Source organism: Micromys minutus (genome assembly GCF_963924665.1).
Source record: "Micromys minutus genome assembly, chromosome: 7".
Taxonomy (NCBI): Eukaryota; Metazoa; Chordata; class Mammalia; order Rodentia; family Muridae; genus Micromys; species Micromys minutus.
The window spans coordinates 56,017,197-56,031,598 of record NC_137976.1 but is presented as its reverse complement, the minus strand read 5'-3'; the positions used below and the strand labels follow the sequence as shown (position 1 = coordinate 56,031,598).

Here is a 14,402-nt window from a genome sequence, read left to right as displayed (position 1 = left end):
AAGAGGATTATACTTCATTATGGCTGGAAGTAGAGTTTTTTAGTGTTATCCCTATGGTACTGGTTCTAGATATAATACTGAAAGGATTATGGATTCATCTTTCGTAGTTCCAGCCACTGAGGCAAGGCAATGTGCAGCAAGGTTGGAGTACCTATAAGAAGGTCTCCGGGGACCCCTGAGTGCAGCTGTAAAGGTGAAAACTAAGTTGTGATGAAACTAAACTTGTTTAGTTTTAGTTTTGCTTTGGTCCCTTGTGTTCCCATTCCTCCATTTTGGAATGGGAATACATACTCAATGCCAGTGTTAATATTGGAAGAATGAAACTCTTAAATTAAAAAAAATATTTATTCTACAGGGGTTGCAATTAAGAGACTGCTCTAAGTCTCAGAAGAGACTTTATGCCTTTAAACACAGGTGCATACCTACTAAAATCTATGGGAATTAAAAAAAACTGTGTTAAATGCATTTACGTTATGAGATGACCACGGGCAGAATTTTATGGTTGAAATGTGTGTCCCTAAGGGAGAACATTGAGGTTTTATAGCCTGGCCACCAATTACTGATTTTTTTTCTTTTTTCTTTTCAAATTCTTGACTGCTAGGAATCCTCATGCTTCTATCCACAGCTTCCCTGCACGGCTTATCTCTTGAACTGTAAGCCAAAGCAAACCCTTTCTCTCTCAAGTTGTATTTGTCAGAGTAATGCAGTTTAGCACAGCAACTGAAGAGAAACTAATGTAAGAACAGAAAAACAGCCCTCATAAAAGTTGCAAGCTGAAATATAATGTCTCATTATGAAAATGTTCCTTAACCCCTATGTTCATAATGAGATATTGAGTTTGAAGAGTTGAGTGTATAGATACTTTTTGAATAAATTAGATCTCAGAAGTAAATTGATGAAACAGCTTAAACAGAAACCGATCTACAGTGACAGTCATTTATCACTTACAAGCAGAGTTATGTTCAAATCTCTAGATAATCCTGTCACTGCACCCACATCACAGTGTACTTATACAAACCTGGGTGTTTATTTAATATAAATAAATTATATATATATATATATAAAATTATGGCCTTAAAAATATCCAGCTGATACCTTCTTGTCACAACTTCTTGGTCAAAGTGAACTTAATGCAATAATTAAAAACAATAATTATTTTGTAATACACATGCCCATGTCAGCCATCTCTTAGCCATTGTCCCCCTCAGCCCTTTCTCAGCTGTCTCTCTCTTAGTCTGGAACTTTGGCTACTGGTTCCCTGCAGAGCCGCAGGCCGCCACACTGAAACCACTCACCCCCGCTGCACCTCTACCAGCTGAGAACTAAGCTCACATTCTCCACAGTTGGTGAAAACATAACTCACAAGCATCAGCTTATCAAAAAGGTTTATATGTTAAATTCTCAATCCACAGACACTACACAATAAGCTTACAACCAGATGACAAAGATATAAACTTCCCATTTAGAAAAGATAAATTAAACCCATAGAAACCCTTAGAAATAATCATAACAACCTCCTCAAGCTAGAGACATGCCAAGAGAAACATACATGTCAGTTTCCATGTTGCCTTCTCAAGCTCCTTCCTCCTCAATCCCTGCCTCCTGCCTTCTCTTCTGCTCCTCCAGCCTCTTTCCCTGCCTACCTCTTCAATGTTCAATCATTTATGTCATTGAACATAAACCTACAGTGAAATACATTGGAAAGAGCAGCAGATACAGGTTCAAATTTACAGTAAGTTCTACTTTTTCAACTCATTAACTTACTGTAATCTTAAAGAAGATACTTAAATAACTGAGATTTCTTCTCACATGTGTAAAATAGCATATAAACCATATATGTGCCTTACTTAAAGAGTTGCAGAACTCTTCTCCGTTGCTTTTGTAACAGACCTTCTACAGCGACTAGACGTTTGTAGTATTCATGTGTGATGTAGTCAAACAGCAGATGGTTTAGTAACTTCCAGAATCATGATCACTGTATGGAACCAGTGGGTTCAAATTTCATCTGCTCTGTCAGTGCCTAGTGTTCTGTTTCTGACAATGTCAGTTTTTAACTGACAATGTTGCCAGTTAAAAACTAATTACTGTTGTGCTGAATGACTTTCAGGCAATGAGGGTACCATGGTGAGGGATTCATCCTGGCCCATTACTTGCAGTTCCTGTTGACCATACACTACACAGGCAGATTAATCCATAGGTAGACTGTTTAACTGAAAAATAGTAATGCTGTGGTGGAGAAATTGAGAAGAGTGGCTAATTATATTCTGATTTTTTTTTTTTGTTTTGCCTGAGAAAAGCCTGTTCAAGAAAAAAATACATAAGCACAGCTTTGCAAGATAATGAGGAAGCAATCAGAGCTTCCAGTTTCCAGTCCCAAACAAGCTACAGTCAGAATTAACCAAAGCCAATTTCTTTAAATGACAAAATAAGAAAACAGTGGTTTTTAAAATAAAAGATGTATGACTTAAAGTGATGTTTAGAAGGTTGTATCTCAGGCAGATAGTACCAGAAGAGGTGAACCTGGAAAAGACATCCAAGTACTGATAGTTTCTAGACTATAGCAAAAAGAAGCAAGATCCAGGTAGAAGCCAAATAACTTATTCAGCTAAGCAGATGGACTCAAAAAAGCCAGGGCTAAATCACACTGCTTTCAAAGCACTTGGCTTGAAAAGATGTAGACAAGTGGGTAACTGAATTGTATAAGCTAGTAAGAGAACTTTTCCATTTTTATGTTAAAAATGTCATAAAGTTGCATGAATATGAAATTTACTCAGAAAGAGATTGGTGATACAGGAGAAGAGATAAAAAACAACAAAATTCTTAGGGAGGTGATGAGATGGAATTAGCATGTGTGCCAGGAAAGACATGATTATGCCACAGAGGTGCCCCATGGAAACTATGTGACAGCATTGTAATGGCTGTCAAATGTAAATAAAACAAAAAATTATAAAGTACTACAAAATATCAATATAAAACCTACTGTTAGTTAAAATAACCATAAAAGGGAGAAAATCACCTCAGTCTCCCTTTTTCCCAAAATTTTATGAGAAAAAAAAAAAAAACCCACTATTCTCATGGACAGCTGAGAGAGGGCTGTGGGGGACAATGGCTAAGAAATGGCTGACATGGGCAGGTGGAACAAACCGACTGGGAAGTGAACTGAGTGGAGGCTCGTGGATGTTGTGATAGCGCCTGGGTGCCCGGCTTCGCATTAGGGCAGCTCCCGCGGAGTGAGACCATGGTGTTGGTAACAATGGAACATTTTAATATGTAGTACACCATTTCACTACAAACAGTAACTTATTAAATAGAATTTTTCTCTCAGTTACAAAACTTTATTATTTTATAATGTAAGAGATTTGCAAGCATAAATTTAAAGGCTTATGAAAGACAGCTTCTTGGTTATTAAACTTGATGACTAGCTAATCTGAAAAATTGACCAAGAAAAGATGCAAATTAAGTTATTTCATCATAATTAAAATTACAAGTTTAAATATGAATGTGGCATTAGTCTAAAGGCAAAGCTGATGTGACAAAATAAAAAAAAAAACCTTTTAGATATATGAGACATTTATGGAGTACTTTCCCTAATTCTTCATTTCATAGATGTGAAAAATAAATTCAAATTGTCTCAGTTTTGAAGATGTTATTTTATTGATAATGGGTAGTATGGCAGAAGGGAGTGGCTTTTGATTAAAGAATGATGGAATAGGGTCTTTATGTGACAGAAACTGTAAGAGGCACAGGATAACATGGTAGAAAGCACATGTGTCTTCCTAGTGCTCACAGATGTGAGTTTGTTAACTTACTATTTAGAATTTTGAGAAATGAATTTAATCTCTTTCAATGTTAATTTTTCTCATTTATAGAGTAATATATTAACAAATCCTCATTTCCTTTAAGGCATTATACTGACCATTAAATGATAAACACTTCAAATGTACAATCAGAACAGGATAAATAGTCCATGGAAGTTGGATCTCTCTTTATAGTAGGAGCAACACACTCATTCTTAATGGCTAGGGAATACTTCTTGTAAAGTATGCACTATCTCTATTATAGTAATATAGAACTCTAAAAGTACAATAAGATTATCTTAGTTAAAAATTCAACACACATTTTTATAAAATTGAGATAAACATATCTCAGGCCACCAGAGACCACTGGTATAGATATAGAATTCCTGCTTAAGTCCTACATTATAAAGACCCACTTTTACTTCTCTGTTGTTTATGCAGGTCTCTGGTTGGAAAAAAGTCTAATAATTGTTGTACAATTCCAATTATTGCAGTACAGACAAGAGTTAGTCCCCTGTTGGCCTCTATGAGACGTTCCCTGACTGTCTAGACTAATGAGTATCTTTCTTCCATGCTCTATCTCACTCTTCCGTCATTTATATGCTTAGCTTAGAATTTGTGCTCAATGTAGAGCTCATAAAGAATTTACGTTTTTTTTCAAATTTAAATTCTTATTTGTTGGGTTTAAATCTCAAAAGCTTCATTGATGCGGTTTGCAGCTTCTTGTCATGTAGAATACAAGTATAGAATATATGATTCTCTAAAGGAGCTGAAATAACCCAGACATGTTGTGCACAGGCTTCCATACCACAAGCACTTCATTAAAGGAAGTGGCACAAGAAGGCTTAGATGGTCGTTCAACAGTTTTATTATAGAAAACGAAACTTGAGGAGGGCATTTATAGAGAGGAGATATGAGTAAATCACAAGGGTAGGCACATATAGTTTGGTTAGGCATCGTATTGTTATAGAAAAGTAACAGAAAATTATGTTTTAGTCAATCCTGAATGGAATCCCTAAAAGCCTAGAGACGATGATGTCAATGATGATGATGATGATGATGATGATGATGATGATGATGATGATGATGACGACAACGACGATGATTACTACTGATGAAATATAAAAACATTCAGCACCTTTCAAAGCTTCCTAATACTATGTTTATGACTAGTATTGTGGAATTCTGACAACTCAGGGTCAACATTTGTCTTCTATTCTCCACTTATCGCATGATTATCACGTGCTGATTATAGAAAGCAACAGGGAGTAAAATGATGAGAAAGTGGTAAAACCCAAATGTCGGGTTCTTGAATATTTTGGGAAGCCAAAATGGTTTTCAAATGTACTAGAAACTCTTGAGGAGAAGTCACAAGTTGTTTATGTGGCTGTGCAGGATGGGTTTCAATTAGAGAGTAGAGATCAGGAAACTTAAAAAAATATACATTGAGACGGGTTTGTGCATATGATGGTTTTCTGATTATTCAGTCCCACCATTAAACTGTGAAATCACCCACTGAAAACATTTGAGTGAAGGGGGTAGCTATGTTCGAGCAAAATTTTATTATGGAAATTGAATTTCAAATCATTTCAAAATGTCAAGAAATATTCTGTATCTCTTCCTGTTTTATGAGTAGTAGAAGCCAAGACAGATACCAAAGGTGACACAGTCACAGTGAGTAGTAGCCCCCGAATGGTCAGAGATAAAGTATAACTTAAAGCAGGTCACACTGGAGATACCAGAAAGATTGTAAGATTCACAGGAACCAACTTCCAGTCAGGAACATTAAACTTGTAAACGTTTTATGATTTATAACAGGCTGTGACTCAGTAAGAGGACGTCTAGAGAAACTCAGGTTACAATGATGTACATGTTCAAATGTGTGTGTGTGTGTGTGTTTATATGTATTGTGTACTTTCATACAGCTATATTGCCATGTTGTATATCTTGGCAAGCAACCCGATTTTTATAAAAACATATTAGCACAATATAAACATTTTCATGTCACTATTTGCACTATCCACCTACAATTCCACTAGTTTTGTTACATCTACAGTGACACGCCACCGCACTCGCTGCACCGATGCTAAAATTAGTCATCCGCCCGTCTTCATTTGCTATCATAGGAAAAATAGTATTATTCCCCTGATAGTTATGACTTTATTCCTCCAGAACCTGGTACCTAAAATCACCATTGACATGTGTTTTGAGGTGTTCTATTTTAACAAAAAGCACCATAAATTAGGAATACTTAGTTATCCCCAGGAACTATGAAAGAATATTGTTACACTAATTAGAATAAGGTTGCAAAATGGTCAGAAGCACAACACTGATACAATAAAGTGCCAACTTGCTACTGACACAGGATGTCAGGGCCACTGTTTCCAAGAACACATGGCTCTTCCTTCTTAAAGAGGAAGCACGTGAGTACTGGACTAATAGGACATGATCTGACATGAACACAGAAACAATGGCTGGCTGGGCACATGACATCAATGATTGAGAATATTTAAACCAAAAATTTAAAAATTAAAAAATAAAATGATTACAACATCAGATTGCATTTCCATAACAGAACAAAAATTTGCATGCATGCTGAATGTGTTTTTTTTTTAAAAAAAACACATTATTAAGCATCACGAATGGATTTAGCTTAAAAATTACGACTTAAAAAAAAAAAAAAAGCGATTCGCCTAACCTTGAGAGAACTTACTCTGGTAGGAAGTACGGATCCGTTTCGTTAAATCAGGATAAAAGTTAGACAGCCCACGCATGCAAAAGTTGTCTTTGGAGCATGCCAGAGCGTCAGCATCAGCAGCAGGCAGAGGAAAGAGAGAAAACAGACTAAAGTGAAAGGAAGTGGTATCATACCAGACTCTAGAACAGCCAAGGTGAAGAAACTGTAGCAAGATTAGGTAATCAAATTAGAGGGGGGATACTTTAAAAGTAAATCAATTAGAAAGTGGTAGATGAATGATGAGAACGCTGTAGCCATTTTACTTAATCAAATCCTCTCACAAAGTTCATGGCATATTCTTCTCATATGATTTTACCATTGTGGAACTGCTTGGTTTGTGATACTACATAAAATTAGTTTTTGTTATTATTAAGGTTATTATATTTAATCTTTGAGCAACTAAAAAGACAGTTTAGATACTTTAGTTTTAAATTTATGGGACAATATAAAGAATATACTTGTTGGCTACTTTATAAGAGAGATTAAGTTTACAACTTTACCAATTTGTCCCTATAAACATTTCTGATCTGTAATCACTATAATGGAAACCCAATGAGTTGAATTAAGTTTTCCTGGTCAAAATGAAATAGTCACTTTTCTACCTCCGTGTGGGTATCAGACAAGTGACTGAAATGCTGGCAGATCTACCTCATTACCTGCCCCTGACATCTTCATACCCAGACTTTCTGAATTTTCAAACTCAACCTTCTTGTTAAACATGAAGGAAGAGCTCTTACTCTGATTTTCTTTCAGAAGCTAGTCATGGCACCGGCAGAAACCACAGCGCTTACATTTCCAAGATCCTGACAGTACTGAAAGCTAATATCTCCAACATAAAAACCTGGCAAGCTTATAGGACAGACAGTGTGCCTCTGCAAGGGAATAAAAAAGTTAACAAAGAAACCGAATGTCAATCAAATTTCAACATTCGTTCAAACGAATGAGAAAGTCATTTGATGTTGTGATTGACCTATCTGCTATTTAGAAAATAACAACTATCATATATTATCAAGTAATATTTTATGTGCATCTTTAGAAAAAGGTCTTAATATTCAGTTAACTACTTGTAAAAAAGAAAATGTAAAAGCATTATCTAAATGCATAACACTATAGAAGCAAAGTTTTAAGGCAATTTTAAACAACTAGCATATTCCAGTAAATAATAAAAATACAAAATTTATGAATGTGAAAGCCACCTATTTAGATATATAGTGAAATTCCAATAAGATTTTAGATAATTCAGATTATCAAATTTTGTTTCCATATCTTAATTAAAACTTAGACTTCTTTTCTGTTTAAGTTAAGTTGAGTTGCTTGTTCTGCTAAGAAAAGTATGTGTTTCATAGCACTCAAATGTCAGAGAATGGTATCTATTAAGTTTATAAACATATGCCTATTTAGTCAGCATCAGTAAAGAAGAGATTATGGCCACAATATAGTTAATGTTAAAAATAAAAAGAGACTGATGACCTCTAACTGTATTTGAAAGGGGCTAACTATATTTTAAAAATTAATCTGTATAGTCCAGGAATTTTAAAGAACTTTCATTCAGAGTTCCAGTTTTCATATTTATTATTATTATTATTATTATTATTATTATTATTATTATTAATTATTATTATTATTAATTATTATTATTATTATTATTTTGGGGGTGTTTGTTTTTTAGGAATCCGATCTAAGAAACCTAAGATATTAGGATATTTTCTAACTTCAACAGCAAACTGAACTTTAAACACCACTCATGCCTGTTTAAAGAGGTTTTGCTGTTTCTTCTAAACTCCCTTATCTGTGTGTTGAGTCAGTATTAGCATGCATTTGAACGGCATCACATTAGAAAAGACAACCTGGGAAAAAACCAAGTGAACAAATCAAGCTCCGAACCACCTCCTTTGTTCCCTACCTGCAATGAACTGCCTGTTCTTTCGAGGAGACCGAGGCTGTCGCTGGTACAGGTCACTTGATCTATAGAGGTCAATGGTCCCCATGCTTAACAGTACTGTCTTCTGTATGAAATCCACCACAACCAACCCAGTGCAGTTTCCAAATGCAACTCTGAGAGGAGGAGAAACACAGAACTAGAATGTATCGTAAGCATGATTATTTTCACTTTAAAGCTAAATATAAGATTACTAGAAAATAATCTAAGAATTGGGAACATCCGACAGTGAGTCGTGTTTTAAGGTTGGGACAGAAGCCCACTGTAGAGTGGGTAGATTGAGTAAAACATATTAAATATGACTGATTACTGCACAAGTTAGAGATGGCCTGCAATCATCTTTTGTTACAGGTTTTTTATTTAAGCTGTGGTTAGTAACAATATTTAACTTTATTTTCTAGCTTTACAGAAGAATCACATAAATCCTCTTCCCAGTGCAAAGGGGACATAGGCCAAGAAATAGGAATACTAAAAACACACAGATGCCTAGCTAAACAATCAAGTGTCTTTGGCAAATCAGATTCTGGTTGTTTTGTTTCAAATGAATTGTTTTTTTCTTTTAACCTTTGTCTCATCTTTCCCTTCTTCTGGCTTTAAGAAACAAACAAACAACAAAACATGGATTCGCTCTATAGTCAGCGGATGAGGGCTGTGTAGTCAGGCCATCACTGAACGGTGACCCTCAGAATTTGTCTTGCAGGTGACCAAATGTGCACCAACAACTTGGCATCTCTACAGTTTGACACCATAGTAGATGTGAAAAAAATACAGCTCGATTTACAAACATTTTTTAATTCATTTTTGTTTATTTTCTTCTATGTATTAAAAGACAAATGGATTTGACTAAGTTTTTAGCTGATTAATTAAAGCAGCTTTCCTTGGCTGGCATTTTGGTCACCTGAAGATTACGTAAATATCAGCTGTAGCATGACTTCGGAACACTTCTCCCTAACTCAACTGTCCTGTCTGGCCTCCTTGAGAGAAGAGGCACCTAGCCAGGTGTGTGTGTGTGTGTGTGTGTGTGTGTGTGTGTGTGTGTGTGTGTGTGTGTGTGAACACATGCACTCGAGTGCTCTACTCTCTCTCAGAGAAGGGAACATCAGTAGGTTAAAACTCATGAGCTGAAACACAATTCCATGGATACAGTATTAAAAGACAACATGGGTAGCCCGCATGAAATTTAAGTTTCAAAAGCTTAAAACAGAATCATGTGATGTGGTGGCTTCACATCTGGATTTGTATGTGAAGTAAACAAAATCAGCATCTGGGAAAATGTGTGATCCTGTACTCGATGCATTCCTCTTCACAAACAACCCGTGTCCACTGCTAGATCAATGGGTAGCGAAAACATGGTATGTTTATTATCAATGGGATTTTTTTTTTTTATTTACCTGCAAAAAACAAGGAAATCCCACAATAAAATTTCTACTTAGGATTTGTATGGAACCACTGTAGACTTGAGTTAGTCAAACTATGCTTTTTAAAGATGAGCAAAGCTGCAAACATCACAAGACCTTGTTTGCAAATATATTGCAAAGTTACAGTTATTTAGTTAGTGTGATAATATAGATACATGGAACATTAAAATGAAATTGAGAGCACAGATGCAACCTCAGACATGTAGTCAACTGATCCCTGGCACAGGAACTAAGAATGCATGATGGGAGAAGTGACAGGTGCTAAAAACTATGTATTCAGGCTGGAGAGACGGCTCCATGGTTAAGAGCTCTGACTGCTCTTCCAGAGGTCCTGAGTTCAATTCCCAGCAACCACAAGGTGGCTCACAACCATCTGTAATGGGATCCGATGCCCTCTTCTGGTGTGTCTGAAGAGAGCCAGAATGTACACATAAATAAATAAATCAAACAAACAAATATGAAAGCTATGTATTCATATTCAAAAGATTGAATTGGAATCTCTAAGTCATTCACTAGAATTCACTTAAAATAACTTAAAGCCTTAATTCATTAAGTGTAAGTCCTAAAACCATAAAGTGCCTACCTGATACCACAAAGAAAAATTTCCTTCTCACTGTTAATAGCAATTTTTTTTAATGTGACACTAAAAACAGCGACACAGCACAAATATGTAGGAGTCATCAAAGTGAGAAGGTTTTGTACAGCAAAAGACATCAGGAGCAGAAATAAAAGGCAACCTAGAGAATTACAGCAAATGTTTTGAAAATACGTATCTAATATAAGTAATATTTAAAATAAATATATAAGCCACTCATATAAACCCACAGTGAAAATACTGCTTATAAATAGGAAAATTGTTTTCAATTTGGCAAATAACCAGAATGGATGTTTCTCAAGAAGAAAATATCACTGAAGACTAGTTAAATAAAAATTCCAATATCATTTTTAAAGGAAATGCAGATAACGACCACAATGAGCTATCACCTTATACCTGACAAGATTGCTATCATCAGCAAGAAAATTGCATCAGGAAAAAAATTGAAGCCCTATGTATTACTGGTGGAAATGTAAACCTACACAGCCATTATGTAAAATTCTATGTGGGTTCTTCAAAGAAAATTAAAAATAGAACTATTATATGACCTAGTAATCATATTTCTCAGTCTCTATCTAAAGCTTATAAAACCAGTAGCTTGAAAAGCTATCTGCATTCCTGAACTTAATGCCGTACGTGTCTGCTGATAGATCAATTACATATACATACAACAGAATACTGATTTGCCTCACAAAGAAAAGGAGATTCTGACATTTATAAAGTAGCATAGAATCTGGAAGACTAATACTACATAATTTCATCCATATTTGTAATGCCAAAAAGTACATAAATAATTAGAATCGTGCTTGCCATGGAAACAGGATCATGGAAAAGGAAGAGATTGACACTTAACCAGCAATTTGCTACATGGGACATGTATCAGTTGTTTATCTTCATAATAGTGTGGCTGCCTAGAAGGGGCTATCACTGTGGCCCAACTTTTGGAGAAGTACTACATGTTCATTTATGAAAAGACAAAAACTCAGTATTTGAAATAGTATTTATGATAGATATCATTTTCACATGTTCACAAATTTGAGAAATCAGAAGTCTGAACTTTGGAAGTCATGAATGTGTACATTGTATGTAATGCAATGAAATATTATATATATGGTTATCACGTTGTACATTTTAAAACTGTCATTTTGTTTACCAATTATAACTCAAAGAGAGAAAATTAAATTTTACTTTTTATAATACAAATAAATTAGCTCTATATGGTTTGTAGGAGAAAATCTTAGTAATTTTAGTAATTAAAAATATGTCACAAAGACACAAAACACATAAATTTAAAATAAAAATGAATAATCTGCATGTCATAAAATTACTCTAACATTGTTCTAACTTTAGTAAAAGGAACAACCACACACCAGGAAATATATTTTAAAAATTACACATAATATTAATGTAAGTACAGAGTACATAGGAACCTAATAATATCAGTTGAATTTTTTTAAGGGTAAATAAATTTATATAGATATTTTGTCATATGGACAAATGTAACATAAAGACTTGGAAAGACAACAAAATTATAGGCTCTGGGAATATATATGATAAAATCATATTTAGAGATCAATAAACTCCTGAGAGATGGCTCAGTGGTTAAGAGCACTGACTGATCTTCCAGAGATCCTGAGTTCAATTCCCAGCAACCACATGGTGGCTCACAACCATCTGTGATAAGATCTACCATCCTCTTCTGGTGTGTCTGAAGACAGCAACAGTGTACTCATATACATTAGAGATGGGGGGGTAGATCAATAAACCTACAAAAACATTGAACAAAATAAAAATGATGGATAATACAAACTGTTGTCAATAGTTCAGAAAACATGACCATTCATACATTGATGATAGAAATATCAAATTCTACCTGTTTCAGAACACAGTGTATAACTCATGAATTCTACTTCTAGTTACCCTAGAAATTCAAATAAATGTTATATAAAAACTTGTACTTAATTTTCATGGCTAATTTATTGTAATATACACAAACTATAAGCAACCCCAATTTCCATTAAGTTAGTGAGTGAATTAAATTTCTTGTATGTCTATATACTAGCATACTATTTATCAGCCACAAGTATCAAGTTATAAATACAAATAAATGTGTATTTTACTATATATATATATATATATATATATATACACACACACATAGACACACACATATCATATATGAATCCCTAGGGGTTTTATTCTAAGAAAAAGAAAATAAACACTGCTTATTCTAATTATGGAAAATTATTGAAATGCAAAATTTAGTAATAGATAACAAATCAGTGATTTTGAGGTACCAGGAACGAGGGGTAATTGTAGCCTACAAAAGGCCAAAGGGCTGTGGAATGAAATCTCCATGAGCAGAATGTCATTGATCTTTCCCTGTTGTAAAGCAGATTTTCTCAGCATTACAACAGTGACCAACACAGTGTTGGTACAGACCAATAATATTTGATTTTACTACCTCTTACATGAGAACCCTCTAGAACTGCTTATTGGAGAACTCTGGATCATTTGAAGAAAGACCTAGATCACTATAAGCAGAGCTTAATAGATGATTAACTCTCCTGTGAGCTCAAAAGTCTAGAATGGCAGTGAATGGTCCTGCGATGTAAATATAGATAACACTAATGGAATTTAGTGGGTTATAAAAGTGATAATAATGGTGAAAAACATAATAAAAGAGGAAACTGGGAGGGGAAAATGTTGAGAATATAGTGTTTAAGGAGTAAAATGGGGGTAGTGGATATATTTTATTATATGCATGACTGAAGATATTGAGAGTAGAGAATATCAGAAAGAGTCTAGAATACCAAAGCAAACCATAAAATACCAATAACAAAAAGAGATCCTGATGATATTTACATGGAAATGAGGACTGTGGAGAAGTAGATGAGAGGTTATTTTGGTCTTGCCGTGGCAAGTACTTCGTATGCATTATTTCTATGCCCTTTTATTATTCTCATGAAACTCTGTGAAAAACTGATGTTGAACTTAAAGATGAAGGTTTATATTGTGGACAAGTTAAAGGCATAAAAATCACAAAAGGCAGTGGCAATGGGTGCATTTAGCCAATTTCAAAATAAGAATTTTGAACAAAATATAAAAGAGCAGACAGATTCAGAAAATGCAATTTTGACAGAAATGCAGCTCACTTAGATTTACTTGCTCGAGAGACTGCTATACAGAAAAGAAACCAAGTCAGGGCTAGAGAGAAACTCAATGGTTAAGAACACAGAGAACTCAGGCTCAGTTCTCAGCATCAGTGAATTCCCACCAGTAACTAAACACTGTCAGGAACTCCAGTTCTAGAGGACTCAATGTCTTCTGCTAGACTACATGAATATAGTACACAGCCATACATGCAGGCAAAACACCCTTGCACATAAAATGATTTTTTTAAAGCAGAGTGCTTGCTACCAAGATAATATACAAGATATCTTAGTCTTGGACTTTGATCTCACAGATAAGAGCAGGTCTCTTTATGAGAAAAGGCTTGTTTGCTGTATTGTCTATATGAAGATGCAGCCAGATGCCATTTCTGAAACTGTGAGCATAGGATGATGTCACTGTACAACAATGCAGGCAGAGCCTATTATTGGATGAGAAGAAAGGAAAGGTAGGGGAAAGTCTAGGAAGGAGAGAGGAGGAGGAGCAAGATAAGGATCAAGGTGAAGCAGCAGGAGAAGGTTCTAGAACCAAGTAGTCTTAATTGGCGGTAAGTAAATATGATTATCTAATGGTTTCTATGGGTCAACTTGTTTTATCTAGGTGGATGGCTTATATCTTTGTCAACTGGTTGCAAGTGTGGATGGATTGTGGATTGAAAATCTATATTTAACATATAAATCTATATGATAAATTATTGATTGTTGAGTCATGTTTTTTGCTGAGAGGCAGCTGGAACTTGCAGATC

General features: G+C 34.9%; 1 protein-coding gene across 4 annotated transcripts in view; it reads right to left on the bottom strand.

The window, feature by feature from the left end:
- STXBP5L (syntaxin binding protein 5L) overlaps nucleotides 1-14,402 on the bottom strand; it is a gene marked incomplete at both ends in the record, with an annotated part of 275,448 nt that overhangs the window by 71,996 nt on the left and 189,050 nt on the right. For 2 of the 4 annotated variants that reach the window (XM_080918648.1, XM_080918650.1), the window contains 2 exons: nucleotides 6,511-6,582; nucleotides 8,438-8,589. In XM_080918648.1, coding sequence (XP_080774774.1) covers nucleotides 6,511-6,582; nucleotides 8,438-8,589 — 224 coding nt within the window. The remainder of the gene's footprint in view (nucleotides 1-6,510; nucleotides 6,583-8,437; nucleotides 8,590-14,402) is intronic. The other 2 variants (XM_080918649.1, XM_080918651.1) reach the window with 1 other exon arrangement.